This window comes from Chamaea fasciata, unplaced genomic scaffold (genome assembly GCF_029207755.1).
Source record: "Chamaea fasciata isolate MVZ Bird 193981 ecotype frontalis unplaced genomic scaffold, bChaFas1.0.hap1 SCAF_3, whole genome shotgun sequence".
Taxonomy (NCBI): Eukaryota; Metazoa; Chordata; class Aves; order Passeriformes; family Sylviidae; genus Chamaea; species Chamaea fasciata.
In genome coordinates, this window is record NW_027094088.1 from 93,397,697 (window position 1) to 93,425,576 (window position 27,880).

At 42.6% G+C, this 27,880-nt stretch overlaps 1 protein-coding gene across 2 annotated transcripts; it reads right to left on the reverse strand.

The window, feature by feature from the left end:
- Positions 1 to 27,880, reverse strand: KBTBD11 (kelch repeat and BTB domain containing 11). Of its 2 annotated transcripts, none has more exons than XM_066179814.1 (4): positions 27,806 to 27,880; positions 25,477 to 25,579; positions 13,760 to 13,891; positions 1 to 13,316 (listed from the first exon to the last, which is right to left on the reverse strand). In XM_066179814.1, exon 4 carries the CDS (start codon positions 13,239 to 13,241, stop codon positions 11,463 to 11,465), a length of 1,779 nt encoding a protein of 592 aa, XP_066035911.1. In that variant the 5' UTR covers positions 13,242 to 13,316; positions 13,760 to 13,891; positions 25,477 to 25,579; positions 27,806 to 27,880; the 3' UTR covers positions 1 to 11,462. The 2 variants fall into 2 exon arrangements, with proteins under 2 accessions (XP_066035911.1, XP_066035912.1); XM_066179815.1 differs by lacking the exon at positions 27,806 to 27,880 and adding an exon at positions 27,719 to 27,735.

The window sequence follows — 27,880 nt, forward strand, 5'->3', positions numbered from 1 at the left end:
AACAGTTTCACTCCTTTTTTTATTCTGGTCAGATTCACAGGAAGAAAATATTCTGTTTGCATGTAGCAAATACAGTAAAATTTTGAAACAGTAAAATGCTATCCACAGTATTAGCCAATATTCCCAAAGTCCTTTACTGATGAGAAAATACAAATTTATTTCCAATACCTAATGGGTTGAATCACCTTTCTCTCCCTACCAACTCCCACTTTTCTCTTTGGAGAGAACTGAAGCTTTAACAGCTTTGCCCCAGTAATAAATGGAATTTTATGCAGAACCAGAAATGAAACTAGGTCTTCTTTATGTCTCTACTTCCTAATGCAAGAGCAGCAGAAACTTATTATTCACTGCCCATAGAATTATGTCTTTTTCTTTTTTTTAAACTATGTTCAAGCACATATAACAGTCAAAAATACATTAACAGGAAACTGCTTCTCAGGCAATCTGCACCTGTGATTTCTTCCCACTAAGAATGCTTCACTCAAGCTCCTTATTGCTCCCATGTTTTCTCCCCACCTGCTGCCATCCGCCACAGCACAGCAGGGTGGAAGATGAACTGCTGCAGTCACTCAAATGGCTCTTTTGAGTTTTTTTAGTGCCTCCAGAGAGCAGGCAAAGTTCAAAGGAAGTGAACTTATTGCCTGAATCTCTTCACATTTAAACTGCGCTTGAGGAAGCCCAGGGTCTGATGAGGGGTCCTACACTCCAGCTGTTTCAAATACAGTAGCAACATCTAGGGCAGCCACTGCACATAATGTTTTTTTCACTGCTCTCTCAAAAATAACTTTTACAAGTTCTTTTTTACCACATGCGAGCTGAGCATTTTTCTTGGCTCTTGGGAATGAAGGGCAACCTTGTAATTTGAGTAAGAGGAAGCTTGGAAGTGTGCTCTCCCCAGAGACCTACAAAGGAGTAACAACTGAGCCACTGGGCCTCTCTTGTTTTTGGGAGCGGGAATATACCACTTTGCTCCTTTCTGCAGGCACTGAGCCAGGCAGTCTGGTCAGGAAAGGAGTGGGAGCCAGAATAAAGAGTATGAGGTGAGCAGAGACTTCCTCTTCTTGCCTGGAGGCACAATGCCTCTAGCTAGACGGGGATAAAAACGTGTTACAGGCATATGTAGTGATAGGTAGTCTGACACACACCTGTACAACAACAACCTGCTGGAAAAGTCTGATGTAGCAATGACAGCAGGTATGATGAGTTAAATGACAGGCTGGGCTCCTTCCCATTAGTGTGTCAGCCAGTTGAGTAAGAGCCAGCATGGGCTCTTTATGGACTGGGCTTGTCAAACATTCCATAAGCACTACCATAACACCTTTATACTCCAGCTCTGTCAAAGGCAAACCAGACTTGGACATGGACAGAATCTACATTTAAATAACACTGGATTTATTGAAGAAGCGCTTAAGAAGGAGATATGAAGGAAGCTGATGATTAATTAAGGGATTTCTTTCACTTTTTCTTTCAGTTAAGTATTTTGAAATACTTCATTTGCTTTAGAATAGGGTGATAGAGTACTGCACCTCCAAGGCATATTACTGAATCACACAATCAGAATCAGCATTTGCTTTCAGCAGATACACAGGAGCAGAGAACTTCAGTAAGAACCTAAAGGAAAGAGGTTCATCTTCTCTTAATTAGTCCATGGAAGTTCCTGCACCATGCTGCTCCCAACCCAGGAAGTCCCTCATGGACCTGAATGATTTTGCATTTTCCTAATAGTTTAAAATGTATTTTTAAGAAGACTCTCTGCCCGTCTACGACTTCATTAGGATCTAAAAAGAGAGTGGCAATGATAGAAAAACTTTGTTTCCTTATTTGCATTCCCTAAAGTTATTTTTAATATCAGCTCGTTTCTCTAGTTCTAATAAACACTCTATGTTTTTCTTTATTTAGAAAAACATGGGAGAGACAAATGATCCATCATTGCAGATGACAGATCCACTTACCTGCACAGAATAGGTAAAAATTCCTACAAATTTTATACTGTCAAACTCTGCAATGATTTTTCCCATGTGCAAAGAACAGCATATCAGCAGGTCAGGGAAGAGAATGGGATGAGACATGGAGATCATGACGACACAGGAAAAAAAGAACCACCTTCATCTGTAATGTACTACTAACAAATTGTCAGTAAATTAGTCTCTGATCACTGAGACAATGGTTTCTAAATGGTGTGGGAATTCCTCTTTATTTTGAGGAAGAGCTGCCGTTTGTGCTCTTTATTCCTGAAAGATCTCCTAGCTGATCCATACTTCAATCCTGCAGTTACTTTTTCCTGTAGCTGCAGTTCTGTGGTGACTACAAGCTCAGGTAAGCTTAACAAAAGGTGCCAACTCTTGCCTTAAGTTTGCATCAAGAATAATTTAACTGCTCACAACTTTCTCTATTTCCTTAGGAAGTGAACAGCTCATGGTTCCATTTTGCCAAAAAACAGATAGATTAAGTCTTCCACACTTCATTTAAAATTTTAGGGCTGTATTAAGGGAAATAATTATCAGGCTACAGAAGGAAAGTTTGTCTCCTGCGGAAAGGAGTTTCAATGACTTCCAAAAGGTAGTTTTTCCAAATTCACAGACTCCCTGTGTTACCTATTGAAGTTTGAGTAGGGAGACAAATACACACAATCTCTAAAGGGGAAAAACCCAAAAAGATAATGAGAGGGGTACAAAAAGAGACGATTGCATAAGAAAGAAAGACAAATGAAATAAACAGGAAAAAAAAAAAAAAGAATTAAAAAAAAAAAACAGGGGCATAAAAGGTCATCACCTTCAAGACTCTCCATGTATAAGCTGATCAGCAGGGAATTTGAGAACTGGCACTACCAGCACAGGGCGAGAGCACAGCAGTGAAGGGCATGGCATAAGGTGGCCAGCTGAACAATACGTTCTCTCTCTCCTTCCTAAGGACTCTGCATTAGGACAGCAGTCATCCATGGGATGCTCATTCAGCTCCTTCTTGTCACTGCTCGCTGCCAGTGACCTGCCAGGCAGGTGTCACTGCTGTCAAGCACAGTCGTGCTCCCCTCCCTCTGCCTGAGCTTGCTCACCAGCAGATGCTCCAGTTGGGATTTATGAGACGCAGATCCTCTTCCCACTCATTTTAAGGAGCCTGCAGGTACTGCCACACTTACAGCTTCCTGACCTACTTTTAATCACATGCTGTTATTTAGCCTAGGACTTCTTTCTTCTCTTGACAGCTGCCTAGACAATGCAACCCTGAAACAGGAATGGGGTTTGTTTCTAGGCATGGTCTCCGCACTAAGAGTTACTGATTCAAGTTTCCATTGTCCCCACCCATGATAGGTACATCTGTTCATAGGCTGTAAACTCATGTTTGATGACATTGTTGTTCACTTGATAATTACTCAGTATGACATGGGAGTTGACAGCTATATGTGACTTCCCTGTTTGCACAGTCTAGCAATTGAAGATATGTCTTTCCACCAAGACTTCTCTGCCTTCAGGGGAATACAGGTCAACACCATCTGCTTGCAGATGTTTTATATGAAAACTTACTGTGAATTTCAAATACATGGACACAAGAGATGCATTATACCTGGAAACAGGTAACAATGGGATTTTGTGTGTCCAAATCAAGAGATCTTTGAAATCCAAATCCTTTGTGCTACAATTGTTTGGTTTAGCATTTCAGAACTGGAAAATTAGTCATGGCACAGGTTATTGGACCTGGCCACATTAATTTTCCAGACTACACCTGAAGCTTGAGCCTGAGGCCTAAGCATCCTGAGAGATATAGGTGCAAAATGTTCAGTGAATCAAGCAGGAATATATACTTGAGAGAAAACCTCATGACACAAAACTTTCCAATGTGTAGTTCACAACACAGAGAAAAATTATAGTTAAAAAAATTATATTCTAGTGAAGAAAAAAAAAACCCAAAACACATTCAATTAACTGACTGTTTGAGTCTTGCTCAGTCAGAACTTTTCCTTTAGCTTTCCAAAGGAGGTCCCCAGTGATTTTATAACAGACTCAAAACTCTGGGGCTGAATGTGTCCTGGGTTGTAGTTTAGGATGTGCACAAAGTATTCTATCACCATCTTCATGAACTGTTGAATCCAGGTGGGGCAGTGTTTTCCCAGACCCCCTCCCTCTGGGCCATTATCTTCTGTTAATGGCCCATTAGATGCCTTGCCCATGACTCACAGATAACTCCCTCCAGGAGTTATCTCTGTTTAATGGGCCATCAAGGACCCCCTGCATGACTCATCATCCCATTGTGAGATGTTCCACCCAGGGGGAGGAACCAAGCATTCTCACCTGGATATAATCTGGGGTTTGGGACAGTACAGGGGGCCCTTACCCACTGGATTCCCAGAGGAACAGAGCTACCAGACCTTGCTACAGGATCACTGCTTCAGGAAGACCACCTCATCTGGACTGCTTCCATCACTCTGCTCAGGTAGTATTCTGACCCTGTCAGTGGTCTTTTGTATTACTGCATCAATTTTATTTTACTTTCTTTCCTTTCTTCCTATTAAATTGTATCTCTGACTTGGAGCCTCTCATTTGTTTTGCTTTCAAACCACTACAGAATGGAAAAAAAAAATTCTGGTAATCTAAGATGTTTGGTTGAGCTATTCCATATTTACCCTCATTTAATCAGCAGCAGAATTTAGCCCTTCTTAAGAATATGTAAGAAAGCTTGCATGTTGCAACAGATAAGGAAATAACAGAAATTACAGCAAGTCCAACCCCATGTAGTCTCTGAATACTGGAGCTTTCAAACAGGTCATATGACTTCCTGTCAAGCAAAATATCTGATGAGAAAATAAGTAGGAGACAAAGTAGGGAATTTAAATTGTGTTTGATTCTGTTTTCACTTATGCTGCTGTAAACTTACTCCAGCCAAAAATCTGGCATGTGTGACACAATACAGGAGAGTATTCTGGAAAAAACTTGCATGTAACTTCAATAAATGAATAATGCACTTTAACATACTGACAACAAAAAAGAAAAAAAAAAAGAAATAAAAGTTAACTGGAGTATATGCTAGTCTGCACTTAGAAAAATGCTTTCACTGCAGAATATTTCAGGTTCCAAACATCCAGGGCACTGTGAAATGAAAATATTCTTTTTGCTTAGTCTTAGAAACATTTCCTAATTATTTATCTGTGTGATAATTTGTATAATTTTGTCTTTGCTTTGTAAGAAAAAATATAATGCCATTTAGTGAATGGATGGATAACAAAGAAAAAACAACAATTACCCAGAAATCCCTAACAGGGAGCATAAGCTTTTTTTGAAGTATTTATTTCATTACAGCATAACCTGGGAGTACATAAAAAGTTTTACCTATATATGCTTCAAAAATGAAACTATTAATACATCAGTTACACATATAATTCATCTGAACTGTGAACAGTGTCTAAAGAATTTGCATTAGTTAATCTGTTCAAAGTGGCAGCATTGACATTGTTATTTCATGATTTCACAAATTTGTCCAGGGTTTATCCACTAAGACTTAAAAGCAAAGCAAGAGACTCCTGCAAAAGGTAGCTTATTAAACACTGTGATGATTTAAGAAGCATTGCAGGTGCAAAATGGCAACACTACCAATATAATTGGTAAAAACCTAGCCTGTATAAGAAATATTTGAAAAAGATCTGGCCCTATAGTCATCACTGTCTCAAGTACCAACTGTGGTTTCTCTTCCCTGCTATTTGTGTCAACTGGATAAACAGCAGGTACTTTTGACTCTGAATTCATCTCTTCCCTCCTATTCCTCACTCCCATTTCTGTCCTTTGAGTAATTCATGAAAGTTAGTCTCCAAAACTGCCTGCTGTTCCAGTTTAACCCCAGCCAGTGGCTCAGCCTCACACAGCCACTCACTCACTCCTCCCAGTGATTTGGGGGAGACAATCAGAAGGAGGAAAGTGAGAAAAGTCATGGGTTGCAATAGATAGCTTAATAAACAACCCAAAAGCTGCACCTGGAAGCAAAGCAGAACAAGGAATTCATTCACTGCTTCCCAAGGGCAGGCAGGTGTTCAGCGACCCCAGGAAAGAAGGCCTCCAACACACATAGAGATGACTTAGGAAGCCAAACACCATCACTCCAAATGTCCTCCCTTCCTTCTTCTTCCCCGAACTATATATGCTGAGCATGACAACAAATAGTCTGCAATATCCCTGTGGTCAGATGGGGTCAGCTGTCCCAGATGCGTCCTCTCCAAAGCCCTTGTGCACCACCAACCTCCTCGCTGGTGGGGTGAGCAGCAGAAAAGGCTTTGGTTCTGTGTGAGCACTGCTCAGCAACAACGAACACATTTCTATTATCAGCCCTGTTTTCAGCACATATCCAAAACACAGCCCCATACCAGCTACTGTGAAGAAAATTAACTCGACCCCAGCCAAAACTAGCACTCCTGCTGATTCCTAATACCAGTGGGTTCATTCCAGCAGCTCTCAGCATTCAGCAGGCCAAAACAAATGAAAGTATGTGATTACATATTCTGAGTGCACAATTTTACTGAGCTTGTGTGTCAATCTCTGCTTTTGGTAGCAGTAATACAAAGCCAGAACAGTTCCAGTTACCTAGTAAATGCATGGAACTATTACAAACTTGCACTACATTACCCCAGAGCACGAGCTGAGGCAGCAAATAGGTTAAAACATACTTTGCTACAACAGTACTCAGACTCATACTATTGGTAATAGCCAAACAGAACTGTTCTGTTAAACCAGCGCCAATCTGGTGTGCAAAATAACAGCAGAAAAAAAAGAGAAATTTATAAAATGCTTTCTACTATGACTGCTCAACAATACTACCATCTCCCCTTCTTGTGTTTTCTTAAGTTTCCCAGGAGCAATGCTACTGGGAAAAAAAAAAACAAAAAAGCCCCAAGATAGGATTCTGTCTAGATCTGGATTCAATCCAGGAGAAAAAATTACATCAGTCCTGACAGAGCACCAGCACCACTGTTAAGCTTTGTGATAATGATGGTTAACACATCTACAGAGCAGTCAATGGAATACACGATGTAAATCAGGAAAAGCAATAGCCACTCATGAATAGTGGTAATTGGGATACAGCACTCTGAGAGCCAGTCAAACAGCACAGGAGAGGTATGGCTTTCATGTGAGTAATTTATTCTTTTATTACTTTAAATTTTACCGGGTATTTATTTACAAAGAATCTTTCTGTGGACAGAATTTACATCAGCGACTGCACAATTTCAGTCATTACTAGGGTATGACTAACATCCTCCCCATGTTGCTTAACAGTGCAAGTTTTGATCAAACAGGGTTATTCTTTTGCCAATTATTTTTTTCACTTAGTTTCACGTGTAAACAGAATTGTGCTCATGCTTTTGCTGCAATTAAGATGCCTATTTTACGGAACTGGTTAATAGATAGAAACAGTAAAGTTTCATCTGTTACTAGCATTTCTTTATTGAAATTGGGATTTAGTTTTAGATTCAATTAAGGCTTTAGGCATTTATTTCATTGTTAGGTACTGCAATGCCTCTTTATTAAGGTGGTACCCCTGAGAAGACTCCAAATTACCTGTCTGGCCTCCCAGTACAGTGCATGGAGTAGCTCACCTCAGACTGGTAACCCAAAACACACAGTCTTCTGCAAAAGCTTTCCAAAGAAAACTTGCCTGATTGTAGCAGCTTGCACTGAATCTATGCTGAATTATCCACCCAGAAGGGGGGGGTCTGGAATCTACCCAGAACAGAATGTACAGGAGCCTCTGTGTGCTTTTGGAGGATTTGCATAAAGCTCACCCCTGAGAAAGAGCCACAGGAGGTGGTCCCAATGTACTTCTCCTGAAGAGCCATGGAGATTTGAGGGCACAGACGTGTGCATGCACACACACAGAGTGCAAGGCCCCAGTTCAGTCCTTACTCAGTTTAGGGGAATTCAAGCCTAAATTCTCTAGCAGACAACCCTGAAGACAGGAGCAGTCTACGGAGGAAAAATTACTCCCTGAAAGATATGGGCAGCTATCTCCTGCATGTCCCATTAAAATAAGAGGACTGTAAGATTCAGGAGGAAGAAAGACAGCAGGGCAGACTGTGTCTCTCTAGCTAGTCTCAGACCACTCAGTGAGGATGACTGCCTTGATGATTTGTGAAACTTTTAGCCAATTAAGACACAATGCAAAATGCTTAAATATTTAGAGATGATGGACTAGCTCCAAGAGTTCCTTTAGTCCACTGACAACTAGAGGGTGGGAGTTGTGGACTAAGAACAACTTAGCCTGCTTGCAGGCTAAGAAAGCACACACAGATCTCCGTGCTCCTATGCAAATATGGTAGACTTCAGGCTACTCTAGATAAAATGGCTGTTTTAAAAGCAAAACATATGCAAACACAACTTGAGGGTGGCCTGGCCCTTTGGTTTGTACCTAAATTAAACCCTATTACATCATTGGTTTCTGGATATCCCACTTGGTAGGTAGGTGTGGAACTGCTCTGAGCAGTTCCAAATGGGTGGAAGGGAACTGCTCAGCAGCTCCACATGTCAGAGACATTTGTTGCTAGGTTTAAGTAAAACTGTAGGGTTCTGGAATGACAATTTCAGTCTTTTAATGCCTGAAAACTATCTAAATTCTGGTTTTAGTACCCAAGTTTGGTGGAGGGTGTTTCTTTGTGATGATATAATCAGGGGAAAAAACAATTCTCAGCAAACCTGCCTCAGGCCTACCAGGGAGGAAACAGAGGCCACAGAGTAGGAAATCTGGCTAGAAACATGCCTCTGTTGTTAATCACAGGCTGTGACTATGCAGTGCACAAAGGAAACAGGTTTGATAGACAGCTACTAATGAAGCCCAGACTCTCCCCACTGACACTGTGTAAACAGTGAAAGCAGGTAAGAACTTGATTCAACTTCTTTTAAAAACAGGAGCTAGCAAAACACAAACCACTGCACGTTTGTTGAACACTTATTACTGTAGAACTTACTTCCAAATGTATTTCTTCATAGTGGACAGCAATAAATACTGGAAGAAAGGATATGGTTCATTCTATCCCAAAAGTTTGTGAATTATTGTCACATCTTAAATCATGGAAACTTCCCAAAACTCATTAAGAAGCATCTTCATGCATTAGCAGAATGAAAGTGCTTAATTAATGCTTAATTAACAGGAATGCAAAACCTGGCTTGATACCTCACTACGCTGCAGTATAAGAAGTATACTGTGTAAGTCTTTGAACTATGAAATTGTTGTATTGCAAGATAAAACAGATGTTTCCTTATGTGTGTTCCTGGTGATGCTACTATTTCAAAATCTGGCCTAGCACATCTCAAGTTTAAGTATGCACCTAAGCATTGCACTACACAGTTTGAAATACTTTCTACAGTTACCATAAAAATTATGCTGAAAGCAAACATGTAATCCTTCTTTCCTGCTCAAGCTACAATGCTGTAATTTAATTTATAGAGTCAGTATTTCCAAGGATTCTCGTCTGAGAATTAAATCAAATATTCTGTGAAGGATGTTAAATTCCACTGCACCAACCTGTACTGAGGCTAAGATAAATGTCACACTCTGCAGGCCTACAGCTCCTGCCTGGCTGATGCTATAATTAGCTCACGAGGGAACAGCCTCCCTCGGCTAAGAACTTCTAGGACTGGACCACTGTTTTCTATAGAATGACTAACCAGATCAGCTGCATTAAAACCCTGTGCAACAAAAAAGAAAAGAAAAAAAAAAAAAACCCAAACATTAAAGTGAATGAAAGAAGTATCTATGAAGTTCACTCTTCTCCTTTGTACAGATAGTGTCTCATAGGACAGAGCCTGCTGCCTTCCTTTGGAACTAGCAATTATGTGTAAGAATGCTAAAGTCCTGTTTAACAAAAACATCTTAATAAAACATAAAAAGATCCGCTTTTCTTGATGCAAGGTCCCTATGTCTTTCTAAAATATGAATCTATACTAGAGCTTTGAGTATAAACAATTCTCTTCCACAGTCCATGAGAGTTCCATGCTGAATATACAGCAATGTACCAGCAAAAACACAGGTTCTTTGTTCAGAAAAGGTTTCTCAGTGATTTACCATAAAGCTAAAACATTTGCCTTGCCTATTGATTTTTTTTTTAAATATAAAATGTATAAAATAAATGCATGTGCCCTTTTCAATATAGTCTGTCTGTGCAGACATTTTACATTTTCCAGTTCTGAGTAACATGACAAACATTGTGCTCCAAAAAAAAGTGTGCTCCAACTTTCCACAGGCAGGAAGAAGTTTTATATGGTTTTGCCTCATTTGGATGCTCCCCCACAAACAGCACTCTTGGGCATTTAGAATCACGACGACAGCGTACGCCATCAGCACGTACTGCAATTAACAAGGACTTATTGATTACAGCAATCATTAGTTCGAAATAAATAAAGCAGTCTCTCAATCAAAAGACAGGGAAGTAACATCATGCTAGTGCACAATATAATCAACATGTGTAGCACATTCCTATTTTCTGTGTTCCCTTTGGATGGTCTTGAAATAAGTGGGAAAGGCCTTTTGCCACAAGTTGGTTGAGGTTAACCTTCCTTGACCTGCAGTCAATTAAAGAGCATATGAAGTACAAAGTTTTTCCCCAGCTCTAGTGGCATACGTGGTCATATCAATTGGTTGCAGTCTGAACAGCTTCAGTTCATTTTTAATTTAAAATCTCTGACCAAAAAAAGTTATAAAACCGTATCTTTTCATGCAGAAACCATTGCCTTTTTCAAATAAAGAACATATCAACATTTTGTATCTACCACAAAATGCCACATTTTAAAAAGGTAACTTGACCTTTTTTTTTTCTTTTTCTTTGCATTCCAAGTAAAACATGTGGCACACATTTGTGTTACTTAAAACATTAAGTTTGGTATATGTTATATCATCTGTGGTTGAAATTCCTGGGACTAATACAGTGCCACAGCTTCCTTAAACCATCTATTGCACCAGAAATGAAAGGCTGTGATGGAGATGTTCTTCCTATACTTTTTAAACACAGGAAACAGTTGGTTTAACATGAAAACAAATGCAGCTAAACTATGTTGCCAGCAATGTTTATCCCTCAGTATCATCCCAGAGGGAAAAAAACCACAAATGACAGAAAAGGCTCCAGCCCAGATTGCAACTATGTGTAAACACACAACCAACACTGACGTCCCATTATGACACTGTTGTCGAGAATATTTTAGAAATCCAGGTGTAAAAACATTTTTCTCAGATTGGGTATTGGCACAAACATAATCCAGAGATTATCCTTTATAGCAGCTTTCACTTTTGTGTGCTTGCCTTTTCACACAAAGCACAGCAAACACGAGAAGAGTTACAACTGAGTTAAAACCAGCTCAACATCCTGAGAGCAGAGAGGAGGAAAGGGGAAGTCCATTTTCTCTGCAGACACAACACAGAGCTCCCCTCTGCAGATGAGAGTTTGTGGATCTGCAACCCAACTCCCCTCTCTGGAAGCCAGAGCCAGGCTGGCCACCTTACAGTGGGAGGGAGCCCTCCTGGTCCCCTGTTTTGTCCAGCCTCTCAGGCAGGGTAAGCACGAAGGGTAGGAGGACACCCTTGACGTCCAAGGGAGCTTTAAGCAGCTCCTCATCAAAGCTGCCCTTGAGCCCACCATCTGCTTCCACCTCACCGTCCTGGGCCAGGCTGAAGCGAAGGGTGCCGGTCCGGTTGACGCAGTAGATGGTGTTGCCCAAGGGGGCACAGCGGAAGGGCTGGATGGGGCCGCCGCTGGGCCGCAGGCTGGCGCACTGGCTCCAGCACTTGGCCACTGTGTTGTACCGGAAAACTTCAACACCGCCGCTCGTCCCGCCGCCGGGGCCCTGCTCCCCACCACGGCCGCTGCTCACGTCAAAGCGGTAGATGAAGCTTTTGAAGGCCACCATGTCAGCAGAGCGCCGGCGGCTGCTGTTGTAAGGGCACTCCTGCCACTCGTCACGCTTGGGGTCATATTTGAGGAGGCGGTAGAAGAGGGAGCCTCCTGACACATAGATCTCCCCATTGCAAGTGGTGGCCTCATGAGCCACAGCAAAGGCACCCTTGGGCAGAGGTGCCACAGGGCTCCAGCGGTCAGCCCGCGGGTCATACCTTTCCACAGTGAAGAGGCACTCACCCCCCACAGCATAGAGGTAACCATCCAAGGCCAGCAGCTTGAGCTGCGAGCGGGGCTGAGCCAGTGGCCGCACCTGGCTCCAGGTGTCGGTCAGGGGGTTGTAGCAGAAGACCTTGTCGGAAAGGCGAGCCCTGGGTTCGCTGCCCACTGGCCCTGTCACGATGCCCCCTGCTAGGAAGAGGTAGTTGTGGAGGACGCACATGGCGCAGCCCTTGGCATTGGCCTCCTCGGGCAGGCGCGTCAGCACCCTCCACTCGCCGCTGGCCTCCTGGTAGCAGTGAATGAGAGAGCCACTCTCCTCCAGCGACACCACGGAGGAAGGACTCTGTGGCCGACTGCTCTCGCGGCTCTGAGGCCGGCTGCCACCACCCGGCCGCTCGAAGGCGTCGCTGACCTCGGCCACCAGCAAGCAGGGCCGGCCGGCATCCATGCGCTGCTGCAGGATGAGGTCCCGCTCAGCGCCACTGAGACGGCCGTAAACGCTGGGCTCCCGCAGCACCTCCAGGTAATGGTCGCTCATGAAGCGATAGGCAGCCTCCCGCAGCTCCGCCAGCCGCTGCTTCTTGGCCAGGCAGAGGAGCTGGTAGCAGTTGCCCAGGCAGAGCTGGGCGCGCATGGCCTCGGCGGCACAGTGCAGGGCACAGGGCATCTGGAGGACGCGGGCGCCGCTCACCACCTCAGCCAGGTTGTCGTGCCTCACCTCGCCCATGCGGGCCGTGTACACGTAGTCGATGAGCAGCCGCAGCGCCCCGTAGCTCACCCCCTTCACCCGCAGGACGTCCCGTGAGGCGCGGGCACGAAAATAGTCACTCTTGGCCGCCAGCACCGACTTGTGTGCCCGAATGCGGCGGCCCGACACCTCGATCACCAGGTCGGGCTCCTCCGGCGGCCGTTCCCGCGGCCCCACCACCTCCTCATCCTCCTCCTCCGGCTGGCAGGCGGCGTTGTTGATCTCCCACTGGCTCTGCACCACCCGGCCGGCGGCGGCGGGCGGCTGCGGCTCGGCAGCGGCGGCGCTGAAGCAGAGGGAGGAGCTGAAGGCGCAGGGGGCGGCCGGCGTGGGCGGCGGTGGCGGCGGCGGCGGGAGAGCGCCGTTCGCGGCCCCGCTCTCCTCCTCCTCCGGGCCCGCGCCGCTGCCCTCCATGGAGCCGCGCTACCTGCGCCGGCGCCGCGCCTGGTCCGTGCGGAGCGCTGCCGGCCGCCGCGGCGCGGCCATCACCTGCGGGACAGACCCAACAGCGCTCAGCATCTGCGCCTTCCTCCCCTCCCCTGCGGCCCCTTTCCCCCCACCCCGCCTCTAAGGATTAGTATTCGGGGCCGCCGCTCTCGCAGGCGGGGCCGTCTCTGGTTTCCGGGGCTAAACCGCCGCTTCTCCTTTCCCTGCGGGATCCACCCTGCGGCTCGGCCGCCCCCGCGGCTAACTGCGCTAGCTCAGCCCCCGAAAACCTGAGCTCTTTTGGTGGGACACGGGATCGCCCCGATGAGCGCCTTAACAGCCTGAAAAGCAATTCTGGTTTTCCCGTTGCTCTGCAGAAATCTTAAGCAGTCTGCAGGCACTGCAATCCTTATCATGACAGCTGGTCCCTACATCACTGCGCTGGGTGATGAGCGAAAATCTCTTTCAACGGCAGACACTGAGGAGTACTATCATAATATAATCACCTTGTGCAACTATTTCAGTGGAAGGCTGAGGCTGCAGTCTATTCTGGAAGGCGATTCCCCACTAGCCAAGTTTGCCTTTGCATGACCTTCGGGAAGTTTTCTTCACATCATTGCTCCTCATATGCATTCCCCCTGTTAAAAACAAAGGGTAAAAAGATGATTATTTTTTAAATCGATATATTCTCTGTTTAGTCAGAAGCTCGGGAGTGTTAAAGTTATGTCTCCTTTAGTAATATACCCAGTGTATCTTAAAGACACCATAAGCATGCTAATATTCTTAAGTGTTTATGGAACACATGAAAGTATTTTTTCTGTACTTGGGACAAGAGCAATCTCACATTTGTGTAGCAGCATATGTAGCTGTAAAGCATTAGCAAGGTGTTAATCAGACTTCATAAGATTGCTTCATGTCTTTATTCAAAGATTTATAGCTTCTGTTAATAAAAAGTAGAAGCAAGAAAAAAATCACAATAGATAATTAGAACATTAAGTCTCTTGTGGGAAAAGGCAGGATACAGGGAGGGCAGAGCTCTAAGTAGGTTAGTCCCTGTCAGCACAATCATCACTCAGTTGTACCTTCATTTCACAAATACAGTTTTTAGAATTTAATGAAGTGCCATTTCTTTGCCTCAGTTTTGTTTATGAATATCCCAGACTTGGAACCAAGCATCAAAACTTGGTTTTAGTTTTGATGAGTGACGCATAAAAATTGTATAAATGTACTTAACATAACTTAATAAGTATCTGCACCCCTCATTCTATTTTTAATGAGGTTATTAATTTCCATTAAAATCCCCTTTGTCAGTTTTTTCACAGTCCTCAAGGAACACTCATTTCTATGTAAAATATGCACTGTGGCTTCCTTTCAGCAGACATGATTCATTTACCCTATTAAATTAGCATTAGGGAGATCTAACTTTTTAATATATTTTTTTTTTACTGAAAGCATAATTGGTAAGTGACATTGTCTGGAAACCTCTGACACAGACTGGAAATCTAGAAGCCCATACTTGCAATGCAAACTTTACTTAAATGATAGTATCAGTCTTCCCTTATGGCTTTTTATTTTGTGCATTTGCCCAGTAAAGTACTTTCTACTACATTTGATCACATGCAGTTAGGCTGAATCAATGCTAAGGTTTGATTTCTGGATATTGGAGACTTTCAGACCGTAACAACAGCATTTTAAAACTTATTAGAATGAATAGATTTCACAATCTTTGTATTCCTCATCTGAGTGTTTAAAAATCTGGCACTCAGGAACTTACGACTATATGAACTTTGGCTAGCTTTAGTAGCAGACTTCCTGCTGTCCAAACCCAAACTCTGTAGGTCAAGCTTTCCTGAGTCTTCTGTGGTTTTCACTAGACAAGAAGAAATGCAATGATCTGTGTGCACACTCGGTGTGCCTGTGGAAGATGTACTGACTCATTAATCTCATCAACATCCCTGCTGTTGATGTGATGATGTTTTTCATCGAGTCCTAACAGTACACAAAGCAAGTACTGTAACTGACAATATTCTGGCCATTCCTGACAAACCTCACTTCTGACACCACTTCTCCTAACTTCTACTTATGTAGTATGCCCCCTACAAGAAGGATTGGGTAGCTTCAGATAGTTTCAAGCTCTTGGTCTATGGCTTGATTTTGCAAGTGAAACTATAAAGGAAGAATGAAAGAGAATGCTACCAAAAATAACAAGTATGGGTGATTAAATGTGAGAAGTCAAAAACAGTAACTCTAACAGCAGTAGTATCTCTCTGTGGCGAAATGTATTCCTTGCATTATGTCTCAAAGGAAAATCGAACTCATTTCATTGGAAAATCTACAACATTTAGAATATTGAAAGTAGTTCAAACAATAACCAGAAAAACTTATCTTTTCAACTTCCTCAGCTAATGGGGGGAAAAAAAAAAAGGTGAGATCCTCTTCAAGCACAGTAATCATACCTTTTCTCATATTCAAATATCTGCTTGGTTCAGAAGTTTGATTTGACACGTTTGAGATGTTATTGAGAAAGAAGGTTGTAACAAACACCTGTGTTAACCCACTACAATTCCCCTGAGGAATCACAAGGAGAAGGAAGGACTGATGGCATTGCTTGCTAATGGCAAGCAGCAGAATTCTGAAGAAAATTATCCTCTGGTATATCCAAAGCTAATTACCAAGAATATGCTGAATTTCATGCTGAGCACAAGAAGGACTTGAATCAAAGTACAACATGCAATTAAGGCAACAAGGAACATTATGGGAAAGCTGAAGACTTGGAACAGCTGAAAGAGGATCTGGAGGATTTTGTCAATGACAGCAATGACCATGACGGCATTGACCACTGCAGCAATCTCAGCACCTCTGTCTAGTTGAAAGCAAAATACAAGAATTAAACAAAGATGAAGCTGAAAAAACAATTCAGAGAAGTTGTGGTACCTTTCCATTACTGAGCAACACGACTGATCTGAGTTAAAAGGTCATAGATTTTGTATGAAACAGGAAGATACTGAAATGGCCTTCTCCATACTTTTGTTATCTACAGTGATCAAACAGTTGTACTGCTGTTCTGGCAACACAGAATATTCAAAAAGTACAGAATTGCAGAAGATACTTGATAGCTGTGATGATACAGAAGAATCTGACCACCCGACGATCTCATTTGGCTTTAAATAAACTTGGTTTTAACATTTTTTCAAAACTCACAAACAGGATAGGTGCTGGAAAAGGAAGCAAGCTATTGAGAGTCCATGGTACTCTATGGACTGAGGTCACTTTTTATACTGGGGACTTTTAAGTCAGAAGCTGAATTACTTGGTCTGAAAATGTTTTCATTATCATGGGTTTGGTCTAGGGATGATGTAATGTTAATGGACAGAGGAGCTGCCAACAAACATGAACTGTATTTACAGACTTGGCAATGACACACAATATCCTGGATGTGTGGCCTCAACCTCAAATGCTGTGGGACATTGCTCAAGTAACAGCACAGATAAGAAGGCACAATTTTCCTGACAGAGAAACTGTAATGAAGAGCTGCAGGTAAAGTTTCCTGGCATTGCATTCATTTGGCAGTCCTGATAAAATCCAATTAAATGCTTGTACTGAGTTGTTCTCTCCTCGGTTTTTTTTGTGCTGTGCCAATAGCCTTTGATCCAAACCACCTCCTCTAGCAAGACCCACTTTCTCCAGGGAATATGTGCATGTGGGAGGAATTGGGTTACTTCTCTCCAGTTCACAAATGGAAACAGCTCTGACTCAGTCTCATGGTAAATAAAAGCAGTGCTTTCCCTACCATAAACGACTCTAATTTACATAAGCAGGCTATTCTTCTCAGGAGACTTACCAGTTCAGAAATGACAGAATGCCATTCTGCTCCACCTTAGTCCAGAAAAAATACTTTTATAAAAACTTGGACAGCCAAACTTTCACTTCAGTAGAGAAGTCCCTTGGGATAGGGGTGTCATCTGATTGAGATGTGTAAGGCGTCCAAAGAGGCAGGAGCATCAAAAAAGAAAAAACATCCCTTGTATTTATTTTTAAAACTAAACAATGACTTAAAAGTAGAACTGGCCAGGGTGAACTGTAGGCATAGTCAAGCGTAGAGTAGTTTGCATAGTTATAAAAATAGCCTGTAACACTCCTGGTCGCTGAGTAGATCTGCGAATTTTGGAGCAAAAAAATGTTCTCTTTGTAGATGGGGAAAACATTTGGAGCATAGAGATGCCATTTCTCTGAAAGGGCCTGCACTGCTTGGATCCTATTACAGATTTAAACTCTAAATCTTGACCACCTGATTAACCTGTTTGTAAGAAAAAAGTACAACTGTCTTTCAGTGTGCCACCTCAAGAAAAACAGCAGGAAGAAAAATGCTTTTTCTTTCCCTTTTTAAAAGTTAGGTACGATACAATCCTAGTGTCTTGCCCTGCCTGCTTGGATATATGGCTTTTATAGTATTGCCTTCACATTCAAGTGTGGATGCAAATTTTGACCTCTCAAGGTGCTGTAATTTTTTGACAATATCTAATAGAGGTACGAATTGGTTTTCATCTCAAAACTACAACATTTTCATACAACCACAAAGAAAAATAAACATTTAAGAATTGCAGCTTATGACTACAGACCACACAAGAAACATGTGGAAAGCAGGTCCCCATCAGAAACTCAGAGGAAGAAAAGGCAGTGTGTGTCTGGGCAGGGAGGAAGAGAGGAAATAAGTAATAAAAAAAAAATACTATCAAAAGCCTAATTAAACCAATATTATAGCTAACATATCTAAACTAAAAATATACAAGTTCTAAACAGTCATCATGACCAGAGAAAAGGCTTCCTAACAGTGATACTCATAGAGACAAATATTCTTTAAAAAGGAAACTATCTTTTTTAGTTCCTTCCAGTTTAGACTCTTCAGAAATAGTTAGGGAGGAGTAGTGTCTCTCAGGAGTTCTCACAGCAAAAAGGAAATAACACTCTTACAAAAGCAAAATCTAGCAAAGATTAAGTACAAGTTCTCTCCAATATCCCTTGGAGTAAAGAAAGTCTAACAGAAAAAAAGAACAGTCACAAACAAGTTTTGAGTGATTACAATACTTTTAGGAAAAACTCCAGGGCTGATGTGGTGTCCTTATCACTAATGCACTACAGGTCAAGAGAGAGGTATGGCATGGCAACACCATACTGTATGTAACAAAACTTTTTATGCAGAATTCCTGCTAATTCTACACATGGGCTCACAGCTACACTTCTAGATATGAGAGCACGTGGCCATGTATGTAATAAACTGAAGTTTGGTTGCTTTCATCATATCTAGGCACAGCTAACACTACATTAAATTGACAGCAGTACCAAACATCCCAGCATGGGGCTACAGCTGAAAGGATGAATGTAGTCCTTGAATGTGTGTACTGGGAAATACAGAATACTCACAGGGAAAATGTTCCCCTTCCTCTACAGCATTAGTAGATTTGCAAGGAACACGGTGATTGAATGGATGGAAGTATGTATGGTCAGGCTTTACATTTTGGAAGTAGCATTTCAAAATCTTTGAAGACAGAGAAGAGTACCAAATTATTTCAGACATTAAAAAAAAAAAAACAAAACAAAAACAAAACACTTTAGTGAGAGACTCAAAACAGCATTTTGCAACCAAAGGCTTACTCTGTCTCCACGCTGCACACCAGCTCCCAAGCCAGAAGGTGATACCTGGCCTAGGCTGCCTCTAACAGCCACATGGCTTTAGAGAAAACACGGCTTGTGCTACTAGCCTGGAGAACTAGTACAGCAAGCCTTAGTCAGCCCCAGAAATGCAGAGCTGACACTTCTTCAGGGCTTGGTATGTTTGCACAGTGACTTGATGACTGTGCACAAGTGTAGGCACATGAAAATTCTGCATGCTAAAGGCTTCCTTAGGCTGGTGAAGAAACCCTAAGCAAACCAAGTGTAAGTAAACAAAGCAAAAGATTTACGCTACTGAGGGGGGGAAAAAAGAGACTGTTAGAGCATATTGTGGTTAATTAAAATTAACCATAATTGATGGGGAGAGTGAAGGATAGGCTCAAGGAAATCTATAGAATAAAACCCAAAAAGGGTTTAGGCTACTCATTCAGCTTAGGAGGATCCTGAGTAAGAAAACTGTCAAGGTGTTAATATTCAAAGACAAAGAAGAATCCCATGGAGAAATACACATATTTATCCTGCCACATACTTCTGTCAATACTAGATTATGGTTCATGTAGGAGGCATGATGCTGGTCTAGGTGGACATTTCATCTGACATGGGAAGATCCTTATTCTGATGTGATGAAAGGCATCTTGAGTATGTGCCTTGCTGGAAGGCGCTCAGAAAACAAGGGTAAATAAAATTCGACAGGAGCAGACTAGTTGATCTAGAAATCTTTTCTGACCTTAAATTCTGGAAACTGCCATACACCAGGAGCACTGACTAGAAGCAAAGCATCAGCTTGTGATGATTAAAAGCCTCATTTAAGCATTAGTGTGTAATGTACCATAATGTGGTAATGTTCACTGCAGAAATGCTTTGCAGTATTAAACTGTATTGTCAACAAATTGCAAACAGATTCACAGTCTCTATGAACACTTTGGCAATGTTGGTACAAACAAAGAAGGAGGAGAATATCCACTGAGAAGCCAAGTCAAGCAAACCAGCAAATTAGTTTAGACAGATTTTTGAAAATCAAAGTAGAGTCAGGCTTGGTTTTGCATTCCAGAACAGCACTTGATCTCCATAAATGAGATCACTCTTCCAACACACCTGCTCTGTACTGCATTTAATAGAGAAGATGAGGCAACATTTTTGGAGGAAAATTAATTCCTGCTCTAAGATAAAACTGGACTTTGCTTTTTATATCATTATGGAAAGGACATACAGATTGAAGAGCCCAAAGCACCAGAAAACTGCCAAAATTTGTCACCACCGTGCTTGAGAAAGACCGAACGTGAGAGGTTACAACAGACTTCAAAAGGAAGCAAACAGTCCCATTTTTCTGGACTTATTCCTAGGAAAACAAAGTAAAACTTCTAGAGGAGGCAATAATGAAAATACCTTTTTTCCCAGACAAATTCTAGATCTGGTACTTAAGAAAAGAAAAAGCCCCACTTTTAGAAACTGAACGGTTTCACTGATTTATTGACAAAATAAGTATGTTATGCTAAGAAAGGCAGAGATCCTTTAGCTACATGGTGAATGACACCAGTCTCATTTTTGGAGATCATATATGGTTTCTTTGCCCAGATACTTATTCAAACTTAACATTTACAGACATTCTAGCTGCAACTAAAAATTACATTACAGGTAGTTTGATTTCAAGAAGAATTCCAGGTTCCTGCCGACACTGTCTCTACCCAGACCTTGGACTGGATTCAAATATGGAGAGACCCGCCACAGCGCTAAACATGGCAAAAGCTGACTTTGAGGGCAGGTTTATCTGGCAGCAGCTTACAAAGATGTAAGACCTAAGACAGCCAGATCAGATAGCAGAGCAAAATCTCCAGCATGACAGGCCTAATCTGAAAGAAGGAAAGGAATTAGCTTGCACAGAGTTCTCTCTGCCATGGCAGAAATGCTGGTACATTTTGCTGTTGCTCCTGTTACTGTGACCTGCTGGGTGACTCACAGGAGTTTGATTTCTTTTATTTATTTCATGAAAATCAGGCCAAGGTGGAGAGACAAAGGGCCATATTTCCACACAGAACTGATCTGTGGGTGGGATGCACCTCCCAGTTCTCCTGCAAGAGAGACAGATGCTGTGTGTCTGAGCTGCACAGCACTGCTGATCTACCTGTAATCAGCTCCTGGCATGGAATCTGGAGCATACACACAGGTTCTGCACATGTATGCATGGGTGGGTACAATTAGATGCCAACTGATTTGGATCCTCAAAAATCAGCTCATGAGAGCTAGCAATGGCTAGCCAGTAGAAATGGTGATGAAGTGCTTAGCTTGTACAATCAGGAGCCTTTAGTTCTTGCTTTGGGTGCCTCAGCCCAGAATCCTCTGCAAAATAAACCTAAATTACTTTAAAAGATAGCAGTACTGACTCTTGCTGCTACTTTGCCTTTCTGTGAAATAATTAGAGCCCTCACCAAGCCCCATGGGAAACTTGTCACTACTCCTTCCTTCTAAACTCCCAAATATCAACCAAGTGCCCAAACCATCAAGTTTATGGAAGAAGGGTTACTCTCCTCCAGACTAAAGCAGTATTACTTTCCAGAGAAACAGTAAAAATGTTTTTGAGGGTGAGGAAGAAGAATCCTATGTTCTGCTCCCTGCCAGAAGTGAAGTTTCTGTTCTTCTTCCCATTGCCTTTTGTGGGTCAGGGCTCAGTTATATTGCCTGGAGATCTGAGCCATTCTGGCTTGTGCTAGGACTGAAAAACACTTCTGCTGATCTCAAAGCAGAAATGCATGCTGCAGTCATAGGTACTTCTGTGGCAAGCCTTTACTATCAAGAGTACCTTTAGGCTGTGAGCCCAGATTTCACCAAACAATGGGAATGCTTTTAGCAGCAATGATGCAACTGAGGGCTTAACAAAGTATGAAATGACTTTATGTAACCATTGGAACTATACATGGAAAGAAGAGAAAACTGAGTGTAATGCATGCTGTTTACATTAGTAGAAGCTAACGCTGACCATTCTGAGACAGAAATAAAATAGGTTTCTATTAAAATACCCTTATTTTCATGGCCTGACACTTTCTGCCTTGGATGCACTGCATTTTTTACTATAATGTGAATTTCGTATGCTGAGCCTGAGCGTTCAGGCAGAGGTTCTCTGGCATTGATTTCTCTGACTAAGCTCAACTTTTACATCAAGAATTTAGAGCAGGCAATTCAGTACCTCCCACTATTATGTTTTTTTTCCACTGAACAAGGCAGACAGGTGTCTTAAAAAGGACAGAAAAGACTGCCTGGTAATCTAATCTTATTCCTGCAAGAATAGGCCAAAGAATTTTACTCCTGTACCAAGCCAGTAACTTCTGGATGAATTAGGTCAAAACATTCAATCATTCATCTCACGTCTATTTGGTTTCTCTGTTTTTGCCAATGGCCTTGATGGAAAAGCAGGTGTCAAATAGATCATCCTGAGTACCTTGAAGAAATGTACATGCTTCTTTTCACTTTGGAATTAGCTTTCCCCAAAATGATCCTTGCTCTTTCTGAGGAGACATACAGACTGGCAACACAACCATGAAAGGTGATGAGAATCACAGGATCTGCTTTTGGACTTTTTGATTTGGAGTAGAAATACAGACTGTAGTATGTCTGACTAATCTATGATTCAAACTTGTCATTTTCAAGTGCTACAGAATAAGGGGTTGCTAATGCATGCAGTTAAATATGCAGCATGTTCAACAGTCACAGTGGTATCCTGGCATTTATTAGTTTGCAATCTGGACGGAGCTGTACAGTCAGGACCCAGAGTAAGAAGTAAGACTTTTACATCAGAATGCAAGACAGAGAGATGTTTGATTTTATGGTTATGATTTGGGAGGTGTGAGAAGAAGCTTAGATTCAGGGGTTCTGGTTTGTGGTTCTGGACCATTTAGAGATTTTGATGTTTCAGTCAAGTCTAAACTTTGGTTGTTTCTGACTGGGAGGATTTTAGATACACAACAATATATCCTCAAGGCAAATACTGAGGCTTTTCAGCCACTGCCATGTGAAAAGCTGTCTGATTTTGAGGGTACAAACCAAGTATTTATTTCCCATAAGGCTGCAAAATGTCTTGGCAGAAATACTGTCCAGGTATTGGACTAACACATTCTTCCAACTCTCGTGCCTGTCTCAAAGGTCATCTATCACAAAGAATGGGTGGTACAGACCTCATCCTGAACAACAAGAAGAAGCACCAGTGAATTTTATCACATGAACGCACATAAACAGTCTGTCCCCATTTTCCTATAACAAAATTTAAAACTTCTAGGGACATATGGCACTGACAAACTGCAAAACTCACACTACAATACACTCAAATGACATTTAATGTTTCTGCATCTAAAGTGGAAACCAAACTTCAAAACTCAATTACCAATTGTTATTGAAGAAGTATGTTTGCATACTGCTCACTTCCATGGCTTTGAAGAGAACAAGGCTTGTGCTAGTAGCCTGCAACTAGAAACTGCCACCTAAGTTTCACAGAGAATGTTGATAAAGCCAGAGTCTGACGTCACTTTAAATCCCAACCTCACTGCAGTCAAGGAAAATCCCCATTAACTTCATGAGCATCTGGATTTCTTACACTGTTGCACTGGGTTTGCAAGGTAAGGTTTTGGCAGCAGGAGGGCTGCAGGCGTGGCTTCTGTGAGAAGAGGCCAAAAGCTTCTCCATGCCTGATAAAGCCAGTGCCAGCCAGCTCCAGGACAGACCCTCCACTGGCCGAGGCAGAGCCCATCAGTGATGGTGGTAGTGCCTCTGGGATGACAGAGTTAAGAAAAGGAAAAAGTTACTGTGCAGGAGCAAACTGCAGCCAGAGAAGACAGGACTGAGAATATGTGAAAGAAACAACTCTGCAGGCTCCAAGGTCAGTGCAGAAGGAGAGGGAGGAGGTACACCATGCTGCAGATTCCCCTGCAGCCCATGGTGCAGCCCATGGTGAGGCAGTTGTGCCCCTACAGGCCATGGAGGTTAATGGTGGAGCAGAGATCTGGAGGATCCCACACTGAAACAGGTGGATGCTGTGGATGCCACAACCCTGTGGGAAGCCCACACTGGAGCAGATTTGCAGGCAGAACTTGTGACCCCACAGAGTAGCCATGCTGGAGCAGTTTGTTCCTGAAGGACTGTACCCAACGGGAGGGACTCATGCTGAAGCAGTTTGTGAAGAACAGCAACCCATGGGAAGGACTTATGCTAAAGAATTTTGTGGAGAACCTTCTCCCTTGCTGGAGCAGGGGAAGACTGTGAGGAAGAAGGAGCAACAGAGACAAGATGTGATAAACTGACCACAATGCCCAGTCCATGTCCCCCCTGTTCCACTGGGGAAGGGGAAAAGGTAAAGAATTCAAGTGTAAAGTTAAGCCTGGGAAAAAGAGAAGTATGATGGGAAGATGGTTTTAAGATTTGGGTTAATTTCTCACTATCCCACTCTGATTTCCCTAAGTTGACTCTGTTGCTCGTAACATTAACTGGTGAGTGACAGATAGCTCACTGTGCTTATCTTGACCCGCAAGGCTTACATTTTATTTTCTCTCCCCTGTCCCGCTGAGGAGAGGAGTAATAGAGCACGTGGCATCTAGCCAGGGTTAATCCACCACGACTGTAAAGAAAAATGTAAACGGTAGCTTTTTTTTTGGAACTAAAGCAATGCAGGGAGTTGCTGTAAAAGGAAAGATGAAAGAAGCTACAGGATAAGAGAAAAACTCTCCCATGAACAGATTTGTCTTTGAGTGATGGAATCAGAACATTTGTTGTTCACATGGCACTCCAGTAGCAAAGGGTTGGCTTTTAGTTCTTACTGTCTAACACCTAAAATATGGGTTGCAGAAATAATAGTTCATTTCCAGAGCTTAGTGCCTGTTTTTTCAATCTACTTACAAGAAAGGGGGAAAGGGAAAAAAGCAGAACTGCTTCCAAGAAAAAAACCCCAAAACTATTGTATAACTCTGACAGGTTGATAGTTTGAAATGATTCAGAAGTCCAGCAGCCTTCCAGCAGTTAGAGATCCAAAACTGAGATGCAAAGCTTACCTAGCTCCTTAAGTACTGCTGGAGGAGTCAGTGTCCAGAAAAACAAAAAAGAGCTTGTGCTAATCTATGAATGCGTAAATGTAAAATAACTTCAATTAATGCAAATCATGTTGTGACAGACAACATAACAGCATGGAAGCTGCCTGACCAACATGCTGATTTGAATAGAATGACTGTGGTTTCTGGCGTGTTTCCGAGTGAGTTAAAAAAGGCTGTCAAGCTGTCTGTTTCAGCCAGAGGCACAGCAATGGCAGCTTGTGAAACATCACACCTGAAAAGCATTTATGTGACACATCTTTCTTCTCCCCCTGACACACCATGCAAGATCTGTAGAACCACTGGATTCTTCTCTCATGCTTGTTTTGCATTAAATAAACTGACTTAACCCATCATGAATTCCTGCAATCATTGCTGATGAGGTATAAGAAAGAAACTGGGAAGTACCAAATGTGTAGTTCAGAACAAAAAAAACCCAGCCAGCTCTTTTTTGCATTAACATTCAATCCCCCATATACAATACTGACCCAGTCTTGTAATCCTTCTGAATCCAGAACTGCCAGTTAGAATCCACGGAGCATTTTAGGATGAAGAAAAGGGTGCAGCATTGCCAACCAATTGGTCCTGATCCTGCAGAGAGTTACACACAGATTTAAACACTCTGTTCACAGGACTAGCCCCACTTGTAATGCCAACATCTGCAGTGTAAACTGACTGCTTGCTTAATTAACTGCAGAAGGAAGGCAAAATCTCTGTCCATTCACTGTGTTGTCACATGGTGAAGAATTCTGGCACAGGGAATCGGGCAGGAATGTATGGCCCAGGCTAGGGAAAGAGCAGGGTCCCTTCCTGCTCAATGTGAGCTCAGTCACACATCAGGTTAAACTGGTTGTCAAATCCTGAGCTGCTATAAAGTAATTCTTCAATGAAAGGAACTAATCATGCCTGCTCGCTGACAAAACAACACTGAGACCAAACATGAAGCAGAAACAATAGATGATGACAATTTCACAGAAAAATAAAACACCAGGACTAAAAATGTCATGTCCTGAGAAGGGTAATGAGATAAAATACAATGAAAATGAGCTCATTTTTAAAACAGGTATTTTCAGGGATGTGAAGTGATATAAAATGACTTCTCTGCTTCTGTTCAGAGGCAAGAAACAGGCTCCCAACTGCAATGCTGTAAAATGTCAGTAGGAATAAACAGAAAAATCCCTGCAAATTCTACAAAGGATCCCACCAAGAAAAAAAAAAAAGTATTAAAAAAAAAGTTTAATTCTACCTTAAAAGAAATTGCAGGATTTCCTTTCATGTTTTATTGTACTGTTCTTTAGCAGTCAGCTGCCCCTAATACCCTCTTGCAACAGCACACTACAGGACACTGAAACCCCTGGTAAGTAGGATCTGGACAGAGTCATCTCACCACATCATCATCTCTATGGTAACCTAGGCCAGCCCTAAATACTATAATCCTGCTTTACATAGTAAAGCCAGTTAATGACTTTCATTGAATGCTCCTGCCAAATAATGGTGCTCTAATATTTATTGCCATTTCAAGTCTGTCCATCTCTTTGGACTATTTGTTATACTGAAAAGTGATGCAAACATGGCATTTATAGAAGAAAGGAAGCTACTACAGATTTCAGCCTTTTGATATTATCAAGGTGCAGTCCTGCAAACTCCAGCTTCTAAGTGGCACCACTGCCAGGAGCAAGTCCTGCAGAGCACAGAGGAGCTGGGGCAGGCACAGGACCAGTCCTTGGCTCTTGGCAGGTTCCCATCAGACAGTGCCATTAGCAGTGGATGATCAGAGCATCCCACTGGCATGCACTGGATGTCCTAATTAAAGAGTGAATAAATGCTGTGTGATGGGCCCTGGGAAGAGGAGAATGAAGAACAAGTAGGATGGGCCAAACAGTTAAACAAGGGAGGAAATACTGCTTTGTCAATACTAGTGAAAATTATTATTTTCCACAAACATTCCACTTAATTCCTTTTTGTGAGACAGATGGTTAAGTCCCTGGAAAACAGACAGCCGTTTTGCTTCTCAGATCATACAGAAGGATTGTTCTATTTTATTGCCATTCTATTTTTTATTGCCCTACTTTTTTTCCTAACTTTTTGCTCCAGTTTTCTGTTGTTTGGTTTAATTGCTGTGGAAAAGCTTTAGAGAATATTATTATTTTTAGAGGGCTTTATTTTTTCTTGATGGGTGAAAAATGTTGGCTACAGGATTTAATACTATCATTTTCTGTGCTACGGGTAAGTTAGGATTTAGGAGTCTGCTTTTAGTTGCTTTAAAGCACCAGACATAAAAACCTACCTACTGAAATTCAGTACACGTTTTTTTGAAGCATCTTCCACCCTGCAAAATCCTGCACGCGTATGTTCAACCAGGGCTTGCCTGTGCTTTTAGTAGGATGGGGTAGCACGCCATGAAGAATTTATAGCGGGAAGCAATCTCCTGCTGTTACACATCCCTAAACGTTAGTGTAAAGAGTCACTTAGATTTTTAATAGGTCAGCAGGATTAAAAAAAAAAAAAAAAAAAAAAAAAAAAAAAAAAAAAACACAACAAACCTCAGGCATCAGGGTTGGCTCCTCTGCGACTTATGGAGAAGGGATATGGGGACATGCCCGGCCTTCCCAGTGCCCAGGGGAGGTGGATTAAGGGGGCCAGAGAAAAGAGCCCGATTAAACCTGACAGTGCTCCGGCAACCCCTCTCACACACACGCGGCTACCGTGGCTCCACGTCGCGGTCCTTACCGCAGATATCGGCAGACACCGGCACCAGCCCTCCCCAAAGGCTCCGCGACCCCGGCCCCGCTCCCGTCCCGCTGCCTCCCCGCTCACCTTCCGGCGGCGGCCGCCGAGCCCCGCACGGCTCCGGGGCAGCTCCCGCAGCGCGGCGGCGGCGGCGCCTCGCCC